Source organism: Lithobates pipiens, unplaced genomic scaffold (genome assembly GCF_037356315.1).
Source record: "Lithobates pipiens isolate NorthernLeopardFrog02 unplaced genomic scaffold, aLitPip1_a1.2 Scaffold_22, whole genome shotgun sequence".
Lineage (NCBI taxonomy): Eukaryota > Metazoa > Chordata > Amphibia > Anura > Ranidae > Lithobates > Lithobates pipiens.
The window spans coordinates 14,034,838-14,054,980 of NW_027507784.1; the positions used below are offsets into that span (position 1 = coordinate 14,034,838).

Here is a 20,143-nt window from a genome sequence, read left to right on the forward strand (position 1 = left end):
GAATTACATGAAGTTCCCTAACATGCACCAGTCCAGGACGTCACGGGGGGGGGGGCTTACCTATACCGCCCTTACCTATATAAGAACTGTCAAACAGCGGAGGAAGCATTCAGCAGTCGGCTATCAATGAATGTGAAGGTTTTTTTTTGTTGTTGTTTATTTTCCAGTGTGGCTGTTGGCGCGATTGACAATGGATTCACATTGGGGGGACACTGTTTTTTTTTTTTTTTAATAATGGACTTGTCAAAAACTGCCTCTGTGTTTTTTTTTTACTTTTTAACACTTTTTTGGTGAATGGGTATGGCCACATTGTACCCCACTCTCATTCACATGGAGGGGGCTGGGATCTGGGGGGGGCTTCCAGATTCCAATAAGCTCCTCGCCCACAGACCCTAACAACCACAGCCCAGGGCTGTGGTGAAGAGACCCTTGTCCCCATCAACATGGAGACAAGGTGCTTTGGGGTGGGGGGCAGAGCCCCCCCTTTCCCAAAGCACCCACCGCTCCATGTTGAGGGAATGTGGCCTGGTATGGTTTGGGGGGGAACTCCCTCCCCCATTTTCCTGACCTGCCAGACTGTGTGCTCATATAAGGGTCTGGTATGGATTTTGGGGGGACCCCGTGCTGTTTTTTATTTACATTTTGGCGTGGGGTTCCCCTTAAAATCCACGCCATTTTTTTCTTCCTTTTTTATTTTTCAATAGCCGGGTGTCGGCAATTGCAACCACGAGTGAATTTAAATGGGATTTGACTGTTTTTTTTTATCTTTAGAATTGTAATTTTTGCTGCAGCATGTTCTATACATCTTACAGATGCGCCACATTACAGGTACATTAAGGGGATCCCTCAGGCACTATATTTAAAGGAATTTTTCACTTTTATTGTTGCAATTTAACCACTTAAGGACCACCTCACGCCGATATACGTCGGCGGAATGGCACGGCTGGGCACAATCACGCACCTGTACATTGTTCTTTAAGTGCCCAGCCATGGGTCGGGAGCGCGCAGCCGCGACCATGGCCGCAGGATCAGCGGACCCGATTGCCGCTGGTGTCCCCGCGAACGGGTCACAGAGCTGAAGAACGAAGAGGGGTCTGTGTAAACAAACCTCTCCCCGTGCTTCCTAGTGTGGCTGTCACCGATTGTCTGTTCCCTTTTATAGGGAAGGACGATCAGTGACGTCACATGACAGGCCACGCCCCCCTACAATAAAAAAACACATAACGTCATACATAACAATACACTGCCACCTAGTGGTTAACTCCTTAATTGCCAGTGTCATTTACACAGGAATCAGTGCATTTAAATCGCACTGATTGCTGTATAAATGACAATGGTCCCAAAAATGTGTCAAAAATGTCCGATGTGTCCGCCGTAATGTCGCAGTCACGATAAAAACCGCCATTACTAGTAAAGAAAAAATATTAATAAAAAGGCCATAAAACTATCCCCTATTTTGTAAACGCTATAATTTTTGCGCAAACCGATCAATAATCACTAATTGCGATTTTTTTTTTTACCAAAAATATGTAGAAGAATACGTATCGGCCTAAACTGAGGAAAATATATTTTTTTTATATATATTTTTGGGGGATATTTATTATAGCAAAAAGTAAAAAATATAGCATTTTTTTCAAAATTGTCGCTCTATTTTTGTTTATAGCGCAAAAAATAAAAAAACGCAGAGGCGATCAAATACCACCAAAAGAAAGCTCTATTTGTGGGAAAAAAAGGATGGCAATTTTGTTTGGGAGCCAAGTCGCACGACCGCTCAATTGTCAGTTAAAACGACGCAGTGCCGAATCGCAAAAAGGGGCCTGGTCCTGTGGCTGCAAATTGGTCCGGGGCTTAAGTGGTTAAAGTAATTGTAAAGGTAATAGTTTTGCACAGAGCAGCCCCCGATCCTCCTTTTCTGGGGTTTCCCGGCAGCATTTCTGGCCCCTCTTCATCGGGTGCCCCCGCGGAGAGCTGCTTTCCATGGGGGCACCCGTGCGGGCACGCTTCTGTGTCCTGCTGCTGCATCCATTGACACAGGCAGCAGGACTTGGCCCTGCCCCTGGCTCTCGTGCCACTGGATTTGATTCACAGCAGCGGGAGCCATTGGACCCTGCTGCTATCCATCTATCCAATGAGGACCCGAGACAGTGGCTGGAGCTGCTGGACTCATGCTCTTCACTGGAACGTTCGGGTTCAGGTAAGAAAAAGGGGGGCTCTGGGGGGGCAGGAGCAGCATAGAAGGTTTTTCACCTTTGAGGGTTTACAACTCCTTTTAACCACTTCGGGACCACCGCACGCCAATCTACTTCCCTAATTTGGGGACGGATATCGTTGTTATGGCAGCAGCTAACTGCCATAATCCTGGCATCCCTGTGTTCGGCTGGCGGTCCGGTACAAGATAAAAGTGGTCTCTGTGGCAGATTCGCCATGAGATCACTTTTATCCGGTGCCCTCCGCCACTTACCGGAGCCATTGGCAGCGGCGAAGGTGATCGGGTCTGTCCCCTGAGCTGACATGGAGACGAATGAGGGGAAGATGGCCCCCCACCCGTCTCCATGACACTGCAGGGCGGAAGCGAAGTCAAAACGTCACTTCCGCCCATAGCTCTTAAAGAGTCATTTTTATTTTTTATTTTTTTTAAATGACAAGATTTTATTTAGTTTTTTATTATTGCATTTTAGTGTAAATATGAGATGTGAGGTCTTTTTGACACCTCCAGATCTCATATATAAGAGGACCTGTTGTGCTTTTTTTCTATTACAAGGGATGTTTACATTCCTTCTAATAGGAATAAAAGTGTTTTTTTTCTTTAAAAAAAAAAATGAAAAAAAAAAATGAAAAAAAAAGTAAACGTGCCCCGTCCCGCTGAGCTCACGTGCAGAAGCGAACACATATGTGAGTAGTACCCGCTTATGAAAACGGTGTTCACACATGTGAGGTATCGCCGTGATCGGTAGAGCGAAAGCAATAATTCTAGCCTCAGACTTCCTTCATAACACAAGACATGCAACTGGCAGAATTATTTAAATGTCGCCTATGGAGATTTTTAACCACTTCAATACCGGGCACTTTCGCCCCCTTTCCTTCCCAGCCCAATTTTCAGCTTTCATCGCTCTAGCGCTTTCAGTGACAATTGCGCGGTCATGCTACACTGTACCCAAATGAAACTTTTATCATTTTGTTCGCACAAATAGAGCTTTATTTTGGTGTTATTTATTCACGACTCCGTTTTTTATTTTTTGCGATATAAGCGCAAAAATGGAGGAAATTTGGAAAAAAAAAAACAATATTTTCTTTTTTCTATTTTAAAAGAAATCCAATAAAATCAAATTTTGTCATAAATTTAAGCCAAAATGTATTCTGCTACATGTTTTTGGTAAAAAAAAAATTCCGTTAAGTGTATAATAATTGGTTTGTGTGATCACGGACATATGTACGCAAATGATCATGTACATATGTGTGCAGGTGATCACGTACATATGTGTGCAGATAATCATTGGGACATGTGATTTTAGTGGGACATATGTGGGGGACATGTTTTTATTATTAGGGACATGTGTTTTTATTATTTGGGGACATGTATGTTTTGGGGACATGTGTGTTTTGGGGACATATGTGGGGACTGTGTTTGTACTGTGTGGTGTGTTGTATGTACACTACACTGATGATCAGTGAGTAAAAAGCTGTAAAAAAACAGCTCATACTCACTGATCACCAGCCGGATGCAGCGATCTGCTCTCCTCTCCTCAGCGATGACTTCTGTGTGAGGAGAGGAGGAGCCGATTGCCTAGCAACCGGCTGTTTGTTTACATCACATGACGGCCCTGATTTGACACGGCCATCATGTGATCAGGAGGGCCAATCACAGAGCCCTCCTGCCGATCTGAGATGCGCCGTGTCCGGGTGACACGAGCACATCGGGATCGCCCTCCTTCTGAAGGGATGTTCCTGAACGTCCACTCAGAATCAGGAAGTGCCCACCCAGACGTATATGTGCAGTGGCCGGGTGGGAGGTGGGTAAAAAATTTTTTTTCTTTATTACCTTTTCGGAAGTGCTAAGTGTACTTCCGTTCCACCCGGGCCGCGGCGCAGTACGTTATGTCCTCTTTTGCAGAGATCGGGATCTGTAAACGTTGTTCAAATCACACATGTGAGGTATCGCCGCGATCATCAGAGCGAGAGCAATAATTCTAGCACTAGACCTCCTCTGTAACTCTAACCTGATAACCGTAAAAAAAAAAAAAAAAAAAATGAAAACGTCGCCTATGGAGATTTTTAGGTACCGTAGTTTGTTGCCATTCCACGAGTGCGTGCAATTATAAAGCGTGACATGTTTGGTATCTATTTACTTGGCGTAACATCGTCTTTCCCATTATGCAAAACAATTGGGCTAACTTTACTGTTACGTTTTTTTTTTTAATTCATGAATGTGTCCCTTTTCCCAAAAAGTTGCGTTTAAAACACCGCTGCGCAAATACCGTGTGACATAAAATATTGCAACAATCGCCATTTTATTCTCTAGATTCTCTGTTAAAAAAATAAAATTATATATATATATATATATATATATATATATATATATATATATATATATATATATATATATATATATATATATATATATATATATATATTTTGGGGGCTCTAAGTAATTTTCTAGCAAAAAATATGGATTTTACACTAAATGTCAGAAATAGGCTTAGTCATGAAAGGGTTAAAATCACTGTTCCTGAAAAAAAAATTGTTTGAAAAAAAAAAAAAAAAAAAATTGCATTGATACATCTCCCACAGGGCAGTACCCGGACCCACATACCCCTTTTTATGGCCCATTACTTGCATTGAAGCCTTAAAAATATGGCACTTTTCATTTTTCTTGTTCGGCTCCCATAGACTTTAATGAGGTTAGAACTGGGTGTTCTGCCCATCGCTATGGGCTAGAGAAGGAAACTGTCCTCATTTTGTTATTCTTCAGTCAAGTTGGGCATCCCATAACCCCTTTTACACTATCCAAGTTAAAAATCTCAAAAAAAAATAAAAAAATAAGGAAACCCAAAAACCAAGTCCGTGGACTGTTTCTTGTGTCTGGATGCAAGTTTGAAAAATGTGTGTAGCCCCGGCTGTGCACACTATAGAGTGGCCCAAGAACACTCGGCGGCTCCTTAGGGGGTAGTGCTACATTACTTTACCAGTCCTATAGTATATAGTTCTATAGTCTTTGGCGTATCTCTGAATGTTACTCACCCAGCTGGGCATACACTTCAGCTCTTTCAAAATCGTCCAATCTGTTACAGCCTCTGTTGTCTATCATGGTAATCTGGTCGGTGAGTGGATAGGCATTTCTTATCCTGGTTAATCCTCCTTGTTTTTCTCCGGCCTCGGCGTATTCTGTGAAGTTCTCACCCTCTTCCAGGACGTACTTACAGGAGTTGATGAAGGAAGATTTTCCATGGCCCATGTAGCCAAACAGTTGTAGTAGGACTCGTGTATAACCCTGACTGCCCAGATCTCCGTCTTCCAGGGTGAAGTTCCTGATGTTCTCCTTCAACTGTCTAATATCCATTGCTGGTAGTTATTATGTTGTGCTTTTTTTTTTTTTTCTCTTCCTCGTTTTTTTCTAATTTCTAGGCGTGGACTTCAGTCGTAGAAAAGACTTGGCAGTTGCTTTCTGTTTCGTGTGTTAAACAGGAAGAACGAACTACTTTCAGCAAACAGGAGGGCTGGGGGTTGGGACTTTAAATGAAGCAGGCTTGTGTAAAAAGTTGTCATTTATGGGAAGTCGGTGATAAGTTACATGAGGGTAATCAAGAGTACACCAAGAAAACCAATAGATTTTATTCAAAGGATAAACATACAGCAATGACAATTATCCATGAATAATACTTTCAGCAAACATCGTAAAGTTTATTTAACCACTTGCTGTCCTTTAACATACAGTAGCTTCCAACTGTCCCTGATTTGGAGGGACTGTCCCTGATTTGGATCAATGTCCCTCCGTTCCTGTTTCCCCCTCATTTGTCCCTCATTTTGGTCTAAACTATATAGATGTATATAACATTTACTTTTTATCTATCAAAAAGTGTTTCCCAGCGCTAAAACTTTCATCTGATTTCTAAATTGCTGCATTTCTAAATTCCAAAAGCCAATATAAAGGAACAGCAGTGGTAAAAAAAAAAAGCCCTCGTCAGTTTAACCAATCTTGATTTTTTTTTTTGTACAATTCTCCTTTTAAGGGGGTATGGCAAGGGGTGTGTCCTATGCCTGTATGCTTTTGCTGATAGGTGTCCCTCATTCCCATCTCAAAAAGTAGGGAGGTGTGCTCTAAACGTGTAAAAAGTCCTGGATGTAAGTGATTATAACAAGCTCATGGTTTTCGTCCGATTGCATTTTCGGCTGAATTTCAGGTATTTTCATAATCGTTTAACAAACAATAACGAGTGCGCAGAATCCGAAAACCGAAAGATCCGACATAAACAAATGCTTTATATTCGTTTTCGTTGCAACAGTTGGATATAGATAGGAGATTCCACATGACGCTGACAATAGCGATCTGTGTCCATCGAACCTGTGGTTGAATGTTCCTAACCTTAGCTCTATTAGTCCAAGATTATTCTACATAGAGTAGAAAAGATGTAGCTGGATAGCCGCACTCCGAATTATTCAACTTTATTTCAAAAATGTAATTAAAATCATAGCATCTAGGCTGGTAAACAGTTTACCAGTCTAGATGCTATGATTTTAATTACATTTTTGAAATAAAGTTGAATAATTCGGAGTGCGGCTATCCAGCTACATCTTTTCTACTTCAGTTCCTGTTGCAAACAGAGCCGGCACCCTGTGGGATTGTGGAGACAGCTGTTTTGGGAGAAGTCATTACTTTAGAGCGCTAATTCTTTGTATTATTCTACATAGAGAGAAAAGATTTGACATAGAGAGAAAAGATTCGACATAGAGAGAAAATATTCGACATTGTAGAGACAATAGCAAAAAAGGTTGAATGTGCCTAACCTAACTCTGTTAGTCCAAGATTATTCTACATAGAGAGAAAAGATTCGATATAGAGAGAAAAGATTCGACATAGAGAGAAAAGATTCGACATAGAGAGAAAAGATTCGACATAGAGAGAAAAGATTCGATATAGAGAGAAAATATTCGACATTGTAGAGACAATAGCAAAAAAGGTTGAATGTGCCTAACCTAACTCTACTAGTCCAAGATTATTCTACATAGAGAGAAAAGATTTGACATAGAGAGAAAAGATTCGACATAGAGAGAAAAGATTCACCATAGAGAGAAAAGATTCACCATAGAGAGAAAAGATTCGACATAGAGAGAAAAGATTTGACATAGAGAGAAAAGATTCGACATAGAGAGAAAAGATTCGACATTGTAGAGACAATAGCAAAAAAGGTTGAATGTGCCTAACCTAACTCTACTAGTCCAAGATTATTCTACATAGAGAGAAAAGATTCGACATAGAGAGAAAAGATTTGACATAGAGAGAAAGATTCACCATAGAGAGAAAAGATTCACCATAGAGAGAAAAGATTCGATATAGAGAGAAAAGATTCACTATAGAGAAAAGATTCGGCATAGAGAGAAAAGATTCACTATAGAGAAAAGATTTGGCATAGAGAGAAAAGATTTGGCATAGAGAGAAAATATTCGACATAGAGAGAAAAGATTTGGCATAGAGAGAAAAGATTCGACATAGAGAGAAAAGATTCGGCATAGAGAGAAAAGATTCACCATAGAGAGAAAAGATTCGACATAGAGAGAAAAGATTCACCATAGAGAAAAGATTCGACATAGAGAGAAAAGATTCACCATAGAGAGAAAAGATTCACCATAGAGAGAAAAGATTAGACATAGAGAGAAAAGATTTGACGTAGAGAGAAAAGATTCGACAATTATAGAGACAATAGCAAAAAAGGTCGAATGGGCCTAACTTAACTCTATTAGTCCAAGATTATTCGACATAGAGAGAAAAGATTTGACATGAAGATTTGCGGAAGCAGTTGTCGTGAGCGGACATTTATGGTCAAATGCTCCGCCCATAGGCTATAGAAGAATTCTAATGTTGGTTGACTAGTAATAATAATGAATAAATATAATTATTACTAGTGTCATACAACATTAGAATTCTACTATAGCTTGTAGGCGGAACATTCGACCGGAAATGTATGATTGCGGCGTCGTACAGTTTAGCTGCTCCGTCGAATCTTCTTAGAACATTCGACAGACACCATAAGCCTTCAATGACAGATCCCACCTTAATTATTTCGGATTTTCAGACGAATGCATTTTTTAACAAAACAAAATAAATAAAAACAAATTTTGGGGAGTAACGAAATTAATAAATTTTTCAGACGAAAACGAAATTCCGAAACAAAATATTTCTGTGTGCGCATGTCTAATCATTTTTACAGCCGGCAATCGGCTGTTCAGATAGACCCCTTTCACACGGGTGGTCCGCTTAGCAGACTCCACTTTTCTCAGCGGGGAATCGACCTGCTGATCCCGGCTGAGCAGGCAGATGACAGGTCCGTATCTGCTCACTGTGCAGAGACGGACCTGTCAGCAGCGGTGGCTTGTCCATAAGGGGCACCGTCCCCCATCCATGCGTCTGGAAACCTGATCTATGTATGGATTCCAATGTTTTTTTTTGAAGCACGTGGTTAGAGCCAGAGGCTCTAATAGGTTTCAAAAAAGGGTGGGCTTGGGGCGCAGAGCCCTCCCACTTATGTGACCAGAGAGAATTAATATTCACTATTGTCACACTGATTCTTCTACCGGCCAATCAGGAAGCAGGTACTGAGACCCATCATCTGATTGGCTAAAAGGACCAAAAAGGACCTCCTCCTATGCCTAGGAGGAGGAGGGAGGAGACGCACAGCGGAAGCCTCCGTGATACAGAGGAGGAAGCGACGCGATAGAAGCCACCACCCGTAGGAGCGCTGCCCGCCTGCGACCTAGATGGGGTAAGTGCGGGGCTGGATGACTGACTGTGTGGGGGTGGTTGTTTGTCGCCCCACACCCCCCAAAAAAAAAAAAAAAAACAGCCACCACTGCCTGTCAGAGTCCTGCTCTCCTCTATAGGGAGATGGGAAGAAAATGGACTGCCTGTCCATTTTCATCAGATCCGCAAGATGGATGGAAAATAGGGTCACCTTCCTGGATTTCACGGGCAGGGTCTGATCGGATAGCAGCAGACATGTCACATCCGCTACTCCATAGAGGTGGAGTGTCCGATCAGGTCCGCCTGAAAAATTGACAGCCTGACCTGGTTGGAAAGTCCATGTGAAAGGGGCCTTAAAGTGACCTAGGCAGCTCTACAGCCACCTAATCGCTTCTTGTTGTAGTAATAAGGGGTTTGTTAGTCAATTTGTGATAGCAATACTTTTTAACAAAATTACAAAAAAAAAATGAAAAGCACCCCTTCCATAGCTCCTGCACGTGTATGTAAACAACATTAGCAGCACACGAGGTATTGCTGTAAACATCAGAACAACTTCAGAGCAAGAACAATAGTTCCAGGGTCATAATTCATGATTAACTCTACACTGATGACCCATAAAGGCTTTAAAGGGGGTCACATGATTATTCATTTGAGGTATCGTAGCTTGTTGCTACAATTTTTTTGACGTGTTTGGTATTTATTTGCTCAACACAACACTGTCTTTTATATTTTACCAAAAATATGGATTTGATATTGTGTTTACCAGTTTACATTCAACTTGCGCTTTAAATAATCACCTCCCCTTAACCGCCCCCAAAAGCAGCTGGAAAAATATATTTTATCCCCCTGGATAAACCATTAAAGTGGTTCCAAAGGCATAAGGTATCCCCCCAGCCTCCTAAACAGTGGCATATCCAGGGTATGGCACATATGACAAGTGCCATGGGCGCCATATGAAGGGGGATGATCATGAGTGGCTGGGCAGCAAGGCACCGAGTCATCAGGGTCTCTTCTTCCTAGGGCTGGATTAACATAGGGGCTATTGGAGCTGCAGTTACCATAATATCGGCCCAATACAGAGATTCTACAACCAATTACCGGCTGGCCACCAGCCACTACATTGCCTTGCAGTCTTGCCAGACAGCTGACTTATAGGCCCAAGACGTAGGGTTGCCACCTTTTCTTCAAGCCAAACCCGAACACTTTAGCATACACTATAGGATTATAAAAGACCTAGGACACCTTTCAGTGCCTCAAGGAGAGTAGAAATGCAGCGCACTAGGTGCGCCACAGTGAACGGCAAGTGTTTACATTGGGAGGGGCTGAAAGGGACATTGTTAAATAAAATGCATTCTTGTACCCATAAATTATGATTAAATTAATAAATAAAATGTCATTTTAAAAATATGAATTAACCTACCTTAAAAGCAGACAGTGTCAGTCAGTAGAGCAGAGGACGGTGTCAGTAGGGCAGTGGACGGTTTCAGTAGGGCAGTGGATGGTGTCAGTAGGGCAGAGGACGGTGTCAGTAGGGCAGAGGACGGTGTCAGTAGAGCAGAGGACGGTGTCAGTAGAGCAGAGGACGGTGTCAGTAGAGCAGTGGACGGTGTCAGTAGAGCAGTGGACGGTGTCAGTAGAGCAGTGGACGGTGTCAGTAGGGCAGTGGACGGTGTCAGTAGGGCAGAGGACGGTGTCAGTAGGGCAGTGGACGGTGTCAGTAGGGCAGTGGACGGTTTCAGTAGGGCAGTGGATGGTGTCAGTAGGGCAGAGGACGGTGTCAGTAGGGCAGAGGACGGTGTCAGTAGGGCAGAGGACGGTGTCAGTAGAGCAGAGGACGGTGTCAGTAGAGCAGTGGACGGTGTCAGTAGAGCAGTGGACGGTGTCAGTAGAGCAGAGGACGGTGTCAGTAGGGCAGAGGACGGTGTCAGTAGGGCAGAGGACGGTGTCAGTAGGGCAGAGGACGGTGTCAGTAGAGCAGTGGACGGTGTCAGTAGAGCAGAGGACGGTGTCAGTAGGGCAGAGGACGGTGTCAGTAGAGCAGTGGACGGTGTCAGTAGAGCAGTGGACGGTGTCAGTAGAGCAGTGGACGGTGTCAGTAGTGCAGAGGACGGTGTCAGTAGGGCAGAGGACGGTGTCAGTAGGGCAGATGACGGTGTCAGTAGGGCAGATGACGGTGTCAGTAGAGCAGATGACGGTGTCAGTAGGGCAGAGGACAGTGTCAGTAGGGCAGTGGACGGTGTCAGTAGGGCAGTGGACGGTGTCAGTAGGGCAGAGGACAGTGTCAGTTGGGCAGTGAACGGTGTCAGTCGGGCAGTGGACGGTGTCAGTAGGGCAGAGGACAGTGTCAGTCGGGCAGTGGACGGTGTCAGTAGGGCAGTGGATGGTGTCAGTAGGGCAGTGGACGGTGTCAGTAGGGCAGAGGATGGTGTCAGTAGGGCAGTAGACGGTGTCAGTAGGGCAGATGATGGTGTCAGTAGGGCAGAGGACGGTGTCAGTAGAGCAGAGGATGGTGTCAGTAGAGCAGTGGATGGTGTCAGTAGGGCAGAGGACGGTGTCAGTAGGGCAGATGACGGTGTCAGTAGAGCAGATGACGGTGTCAGTAGGGCAGAGGATGGTGTCAGTAGGGCATAGGGCAGAGGACGGTGTCAGTAGGGCAGAGGACGGTGTCAGTAGAGCAGTGGACGGTGTCAGTAGGGCAGAGGACGGTGTCAGTAGGGCAGAGGACGGTGTCAGTAGGGCAGTGGACGGTGTCAGTAGGGCAGAGGACGGTGTCAGTAGGGCAGAGGACGGTGTCAGTAGTGCAGAGGACGGTGTCAGTAGTGCAGAGGACGGTGTCAGTAGGGCAGAGGACGGTGTCAGCAGGGCAGAGGACGGTGTCAGCAGGGCAGAGGACGGTGTCAGTAAAGCAGTGGACGGTGTCATTCGTTTTTTTATTTATTTTTTTACAAATGTATTTATTTGGTGGAATGTCAGGAGACTAAATAGGCCCCTGATAGCTCACTTTTGAAAAAGGGACAGAGAGTGGATTCTCTAGTTCCTTTCTCTGAAGCATAATAAACATAGTAAATTGGAACAAATGGACTTTTTTTGATTGTGATTGGTCTCCTGCAGCTTCAGTGAAAGTTGTGACAGACTGTGCTCACACTCCATCATCTTCATTGTACCATACAGGGTTACGGATGCTGAGGCTTTGGGAGGAGGAGGAGGAGGAGGAGGAGAGCGGTGCAGCTGGAACATGAAAACATAGACGTAAAAGTGGAAATTCCCCCCCAGCAGTGCAAGGGTGGGCTTTTCCCTTTCCTGGAGATGGGCTGTATTCTGTATGTCTCTTGCTGTTTATGCTCATGACAATGTCAGGAATATACTGGGACTTTTCAGGTTCTACATAGAAGTATTCCACATTATCAAAAATAATCATTTTAAATAAGATATAGTGTGTGTGTGTGTGGAATACATCTATGTGGAGCTTGAAAAGTCCCAATATATTCCTGACATGGCCAAGATCTTTACTTTCTCTTTCAGTAAAGCTGCACTGCAAGATGCAGAACAGGATTACAGCACAGAATCAATCGTACAGTTTGGAAGGCAAAACAAGTTGGGACTCACTGGAGGAGAATATACAGTGTGGCATCCGTTCTCTGTTCTCTTCAGTCTGCCCCCCCAGGGTGAGCCTTGATGTCTGCTGGGCAGGAGGAAGCAGTGATCGGGGCTGCAGTCGGTGTAGGGTCGCTTGCTCCGCCCACCTGTAGACGACCTCTGTTAAAGCCCCGATCCAGCCTGAGAGGAGCCTGTGCCCAGGGGAAAGGCTGTGCTGCTGCCATAGAAAGGAAGCTGGCAGTAGACATGGGCATGTCCTCCTCCCTGCTTTTGGATTCTTCAGCTGCCACCCCTTGTCTGGGCCCGCCCACCGGCTCCCTCCTGCATGCGATCAGCGGCAGGCAGTGTGGGCTCACTGAAGTTCTTCGGATCCCCCTGCACTCAGCATTAGTGCGGGGTGGACTGACACTATGCCATTAGTGAGACAGGGAGGGCAGACACATCATCCACAGAGCAGGCTCATCACTCTCGGGCAGTCCAATGTGTACGGGTCTGGAGCAGATGAAAACCCGTACACATCATTCAAAAACCGGACTGTCTGGGTGAAACCCATACAGGTGGCAACCCTACCAAGACGGGTACATTGCCTAGCAGAGAACGCTGCGCTGCATAGCCTCTGTTTTAGTGCGCTGAGGCTGAGCATGCTCCTCCCCTTATCTTCCCCCGGGTGGCATGGCGTCATCCGGAGGCCGGCCCGAGAGGCTGGCAGGAAAGGAGTGTGGGTGGCGCCCGCGCCGCTAAAAACAAGGGGGAGGAAGCGCTGTTCAAGTACGGGAACAAGTAAGCTCTGCCTCTGCATGGGGCTGGGGAAGTTGGGCAGATAAGTACAGCTCAGTGTACTGGCTCTGGTTGAAGTGGATTAACTGTTTGGGAGGGAGGGCAGGCAGGGGGCTGTCAGTGCCTCCTAGGCCTATCACTACCAGTGCTCATTAGTGCAGCTCATCAGTGCCAGTGCCATTTATCAGTACCAGTGTCACCTATCAGTGCAACCTATCAGTGCAGCTCATCAGTGCCACCTATCAGTGCCAGTGTCACCTATCAGTGCCCCCTATCAGTGCAGATCATCAGTACCAGTGTCACCTATCAGTGCAACCTATCAGTGCCAGTGTCATTTATCAGTGCCACCTATCAGTGCAGATCATCAGTACCAGTGTCACCTATTAGTGCCCGTTAGTGCAGCTCATCAGTGCGCCTGTCAGTGTTAGTGCTACCTTATCAGTGCCCATAAATGCCGCAAATCAGTGCCCATCAGTGAAGCTCATCAGTGCTGCCTATCAGTGCCCATTAGTGCAGCTCGTCTGTGTCAATCCATAATTTGTTAATTGAAAGTTTAAAGAGCTTGACTTTTTTTAGACGTTTTTTTTGTTAGGGTTATCTGAAAGATGGGTTTCAAATGTTTTGACACGGGCACAGTTTCAGTGCTTGCCATAGGCGCCATTTTCACTAGATATGCCTCTGCTCCTAAATACTTACCTGAGCATGATACATGTTAGAAAAAAGTTTTTGAAAGAACAGGAGTCAAATCAGCACGGATACCACGTCCCAATAGTTATAAAGGAGAAAAAAAGTGGGGGGGCCAAAAAAGGAGCTGGGGAGTCACCAACCCCTGGGACTTTTAGGGTATCAAGTCACACAATTAACAAAGAGGTAGATAAAATCTTATAATTTTATTCATATTATACAAAGCAATAATATAACTCAAACATTCATAAAAACAAACAAATTTGCCCATTCAGGCGTAGAGAGGCATTTCAGGGTTACCCGACTTAATCATACAAAAAGAAGGAAGCTGCGATTTCAACATGTTTCGCCCAGTTGGGGCTTCTTCAGGAAAATATGGAGCAGCCAATACATTAACACAAAGTCACCAGAACTTCCTGCATTAGCAATGGATTCACAAGGTATCAAAGGGGAATCAAATTGAGATTAAGATATAAGCTCATGTTGGCTCAAAGTCATAATCAAAAGGACAAGTCGCTGTTTTGGTCTGAATAGGTTAATTAAATCAATAAAGGTAGCAACTAAAAAAGTCATAAAAGAGTTGGATTATATGTCAGGATGATCCACAGATTAAAGCACTTTTAGCTGAAAAATCCGTGTTGGTGCTTTTCAATGTTACCAGGTACTGAAAACATCCAGTCACATCAATTGCCAGAACAAACTGAAATCCTGCATGAAAGAGCTCCCTCTCCTGGTTGTATGAATTAACAGCATTGCATGGATCCATACCCAAAAAACGAATGAAAAAAAATTTAAGTAAAAATTAGAATAAAAAATAAGTATGAAAATATAAAAATGTAAAAATGAAAAAAAGTTAAAATAAAAAAAAAATTGAAAAATTAGAATGAAAAAATAAAAATAAAAATAAAATAAAATGGAAGAGTCCTGGTTGTGCCAAACTTCTTCCATTTAAGAACAATTATGGAGGCCACTGTGCTCTTGGGAGCCTTCAGTGCAGCAGAATTTATTTTTTAGCCTTCCCAGATCTATACCTTGCAATAATCCTGTCTCTGAGCTCTGCAGGCAGTCCTTTTGACCTCATGGCTTTTGCTCTGATACAGTATGCAATGACAGCTGCAAGGCCTTTTCTAGATATGTGTGTACCTTTCCACATCACGTCCATTCAATTTAATTTACCACAGGTAGACTCGAATCAAAGTGTAAAAACATCTCTGCAAAGATCGAGAGAAATGGGAAGCACCTGAGCTAAATTTCAAGTGTTGTTGCAAAGGGTCTCAATGCTAATGCCAATGCGATATTCCAGTTTTTTCCATTTGAATAAATGCAGACATTTCTAAAATTCAGTTTTTCCCTTTGTCATTATAGGGTACTGATCGGGGGATCAGCAACCTGTCGATTGTGGTCTACCTGTCGACCGTAGACAGGTGACAGGCAGACTGCAAACGGGTCTGTACAGCCAACGCTCACCTTCTACTTGTAGGTATCAGACCTGTTTTCTTTCCGCCACCAGCCACTTCCGCCACACCTTCTGTCCTTCTCCGCCATGCCTTCAGTACTTTTCTCTCCCTTCCGCGCCCCCACCGCCTCCGCCGCTGTCATCATGAACGGCGGGGAGCGAGAGCCAGCACAGCTCAGGACGGAGGGCGGGGGGAGGAGCTGGCCAATTGCAAGGGATTTGTTGCTAGGTCCTAAGCAACCAATCACCAGCCTGTTAATATTAAAAGTACCCCGGCCAGCTCCTGTTCCCGCCAGGGGCGGATCCAGGGGGGGGGCAACGGGACAATTGCCCCCTCCGAGAAAATAGAACTTACTCCAAGGCTTTCTCCCTCCGCCACCTCACCAGATTTGCAAGAGGCATCTAAATGCAGCTGGGACTTTATTGCTGCTTCCCCTGGCTTCCATCAGTTTATTTAGAGGGGGCCAGTGGGTCACTATGGGGGTCTGTAATTGATGTGACACGGGCTGCTGCTACATGCTGGCAGAGTTGCAGCAGAGCGGCACGAGTGTCACTTCACTTCCCTGTCAGGCGGAGTGATCTCTACCCGACAGGAGCTTCCTAGTCCCGGCTGGTGTGACGTCACGATTCAGAGGCGCGCAGGATTGAAGACAAGATGGACTGTAGCCAGCTCAGTGCACTGCAAGTGAGTGATCACTTACTTAGCTAAGGCAGTGTTGTGTTAATGAGCTACGAGCGGCATTGTTATGTTAATTAGTTAACACCTTGTCTTACAGGTGAAGTGGTGAATGCTTTGGGGGTGGGGGGGGGGGGGGGGTGAAATAATTTACACTGGTAATTGTAATATGGCACATGGAGGGGGTTAATGTACTCACTCATGTATTTGTGATCAGTGACAATTAACCCCTTTGTGCTGCATTAATGACAGTGGCACCATCAATGTTAATTAACCCCTTTTATGCTACAGCATGAAGGGGTTTATAAACACTGCCACTAATGCAGCACAAAGGGGTTAATTAATTGCCACTGGTCAGTAATACATCAGTGAGTACATTAACCCCCCTCCATGTGTCATATTACAATTACCAATCATCATCATTATCATCATGATAATCACACAGCACAGGTGCGTTGAGCCACAGCACCTGTATTGTGTGATTATCATGATAATAATGATGATATAGAATGACAGAAATCTGTATCTTTATGCTTCATTCACACAGGCAGACATGCGTCTGACATGCAGGGCTGTCTTTTACTGGCTTGGGGATGCATAAAGTGTTACATGCATCCCATTTATTTATACTGAGACACACAGCCGCTATATCCCAGTATGTCATGCGTGCGGATCCCAGAATGCATGCAGGGTTTATTCAAGTACCCGCACCAACATGTCATATTGGGATATAGCGGCTGTGTGTCTCAGTAGAAATAAATGAGATAAAACCGTCCCATTAGCGGCCTTTACCGCCGTCGCCCGCCCACCCCAGTGTGAAAGCAGCCTTATTTTCTGGCAGTGCCCCTCCCGAGACTAGACTCTGGATCCGCCCCTGGTTCCCGCCCCCTGTCCAGAACTGTGCTGCCTCTTGGTCTCTGCTGTGTGCAGAGGTAGAATGCAATGCAACACTGCTTTGGGAGGGAAGTGGGAGGGAGGGGGTCCAGAGGTTACTTCTATAGTGGAAAGGTTAGAAAGAGGACACTGCTGTATGTGTGTGTGTGTGGAAGGGTGATGTGGAGGGGTAGAGGACACTGCTATGGGCAGGGCCACCCCCATAACAGTGTCTTCTACTGTCCTTCACATCACCCCCCCCCCCCCAACTCTGCATTCTGAGTGCAACCCACTCCTGATCCCTGCATTCTGAGCCTAACGCACTCCTGATCCCTGCATTCTGAGCCTAACGCACTCCTGATCCCTGCATTCTGAGCCTAACGCACTCCTGATCCCTGCATTCTGAGCCTAACACACTCCTGATCCCTGCATTCTGAGCCTAACGCACTCCTGATCCCTATAAAGTGAAGGTAGTGCTGCGCTATTGAACCTAAATACTGTGCGTAATAAAGTGCAAAGGTGCTTAATAAAAGATATGGTAAAAAGAGACAATGTTCAAAGGTCAAAATATATCCAATCCTAGGTAGTATAAAAACGCATCACATGCCCTGCGAGTTCTTCGGATAAAACAACAAAAGTGTATCAAACACTCAAATGATTCTTCATAGAACAGTGATAGGAAATATATCCATATGGTGTAAAAATGAAGTGAAAAAACAGTGCTCAAAAAATGCTTATGAGTTCGCCTCTCAATCCTTTATTTAGGGCTTGTAAGATCGTTTCCTCACAGAAGAGGCGTTGACCTTCCTCCATTTCCTGCATTTTTTGCAGGCATAGTCCTCTTCAAGATTGGGGGGAGGTTCTGAGGGCCGCAATAGTAATTCATGTCCCAATCATTTTTGGCTACTATGGTCTATTGATATGTAAACCACTTTGTTAAATAAGAAGTTAGTGATCAATAATAACATCTAGTTCTCATTCATTTTTGGAAAATAAATATGTTGAACAATACTATTCCTGACTCAAGCTGGGCTCCTCCACATCTTCCTGGCTGGAAGGCCCAGGTATAGGCCACTGATGCCCCAAGTTAAAATTGTACCTTCATTAGAACATTTCCGATACTCCTTCCTCCGCTCACAGATCTTACGTACGGCGCAAGCGTGTTCCGCTTTATATACACTCTGCGTGCATTAAACTCTGCCCGCCCCTGACCTTCTTTCTAGTATTTTTCCCACCCCTTCTCTTTCAGCGCAGTGGGAGAGCACATGGCGGAGAAAGAACAAGTGCATGACGAACGCAACAGCAAAGATAAAAGCCCGGAGCCATGAATGTCCAGATCCCGGAGGAGATTAAAGCGGAGGTCCACCCTAAAGTGGACCTTCCGCTCATTGGAATCCTCCCCCCCTCCGGCGCCACAATTGGCACCTTTCAGGGGGGAGGGGGGTGCAGGTACCTGTACAGTACAGGTATCTGCACCCACTTCCGGGATAGCTCTCTACGGAAAGGGGCGTAGATTACGCCCCTTTCCGAAAGTCCCGCGCTGCCTGCTGGGAAACACACAGATCCCAGAGGCAGCGGGTCCATGCTTATTGTGCAGCGCGTCATCCTTATTGCGCAGTAGGGAACCGGGAAATTAAGCTGGAAGGCTCCACTTCCTGATTCCCATACCCAAGATGGCGGCGGCAGCACCCGAGAGACGATCAAGAGATCGGCTTCGGGTGCCAACATCACGGGCGCGCTGGGCGGGTAAGTGTCCTTATTTTAAAAGTCAGCAGCTGCAGTATTTGTAGCTGCTGGCTTTTAAAAACAAAAAAACGGCGGAACTCCCGGCGGAACTCCCGCTTTAAGGCCTCAAATATGTCTTTTGTAGAGATGGTGGACATATTGAAGAGGGCCAACTATGATGAGAAGCATGGACCGTACCTATACCCAAATGTGAGAAAGGCTAAGATCATGACTAAAGTTGTGAAAAGTCTGCACAGGAATTTTGGGGTATGACGATCCAAGGATCAATTGAGGAAACGCTGGTCAGACCTGAAATTGAGGGAGCGCGATCAGTACAGAAGGATCAAGAGAGTTCTTAAAAAAGTAATTAGTTGTCGTGTGTTCCTATTATTATTACTTGCATGCTGCTCCATGTTCTTTTCTTTAGTTTAAAATGGCAACTTTCAGGATTGTGGGCACAGTAATCATTCATAGTAAACATTGTTCGTTCGTTCGCCCACTGATACAATGTTTTTGGCAGATGCAGGTTAACTACATTTGTTCAGGCCTATTTGTCTTAAAAGAAGTTTAGTACATTGTTGTCTAGATGGGTTTGTAACTAGAATGAAATGAAAACTTGATTCAGTGTAAGCAGAGGACACTGAGCAGCTGTTTACACATCTGGACACAGGAGCACTAGTGTGGGACACCAGAACAAACCTTTTAGGGTGTCCCGCACAGGTTCTCCAGTGGATACTTGGGGTGTCTCTATGTGTGAAACTTTACCAAAAACAGGTAAGTATTCCAGCTTTAAGAAAGGGAAAAAAAATCATGTATTCAGCTTGGAACTCTGCCAAAACAGACAATTGGACGTCACTTCCAAGCAATGTTTCATATTACTATTTCTGCCCTCAAATATCTGTGTGCTAAGTATACCTTTTTTTTATTCACATAAGGGAGAAAAGACTTGGGAAATCAGAGGACACCAGGGACCCACAACCTCCTAAAGAAGGGGAAATCACAAAAAACACAACCTGAGTGTCATGGTTATGCAGTGATGTGTGTCTGTCAGCTTACCTTCTCCATGTGTTTCTTAAGAGGCCAGCCACTTCCACCTGATGGTTTTTATAATCTCTCCTCTAAGCATGGCTCCACCTCAGGCCCTATCAGGGAACCCTATATTAACCTGTGCACTGCAAGCCAGCGGTGCAAATAAACCATTGTGTGTTCATTGTGTGTTTGGCATCCTGTTTCCCATGTGCTCTTTCTTTGTCTCTGTTACCGACCTTGGTGTGTTCTCAAGGATTCCTGTCTGCTCGTGACCCTGACCTTTTGGCGTGTCCTAGACTATCTCTGTTTGCCTGTGACCCTGAACCTTTGGCGTGTACTCTGTTGTTCCTGTCTGCTAGTTGCCCTGACCTCT

The 20,143-nt window shown here is 44.8% G+C and overlaps 1 protein-coding gene across 1 annotated transcript in view; it reads right to left on the reverse strand.

The window, feature by feature from the left end:
* Positions 1 to 5,652, reverse strand: part of LOC144000411 (uncharacterized) — a 28,999-nt gene extending 23,347 nt beyond the window's left edge. Inside the window, exon 1 of the mRNA XM_077494223.1 lies at positions 5,239 to 5,652. Coding sequence (XP_077350349.1) covers positions 5,239 to 5,557 — 319 coding nt within the window. The 5' untranslated portion in view covers positions 5,558 to 5,652. The remainder of the gene's footprint in view (positions 1 to 5,238) is intronic.
* Positions 5,653 to 20,143: the final 14,491 nt, after the last annotated feature.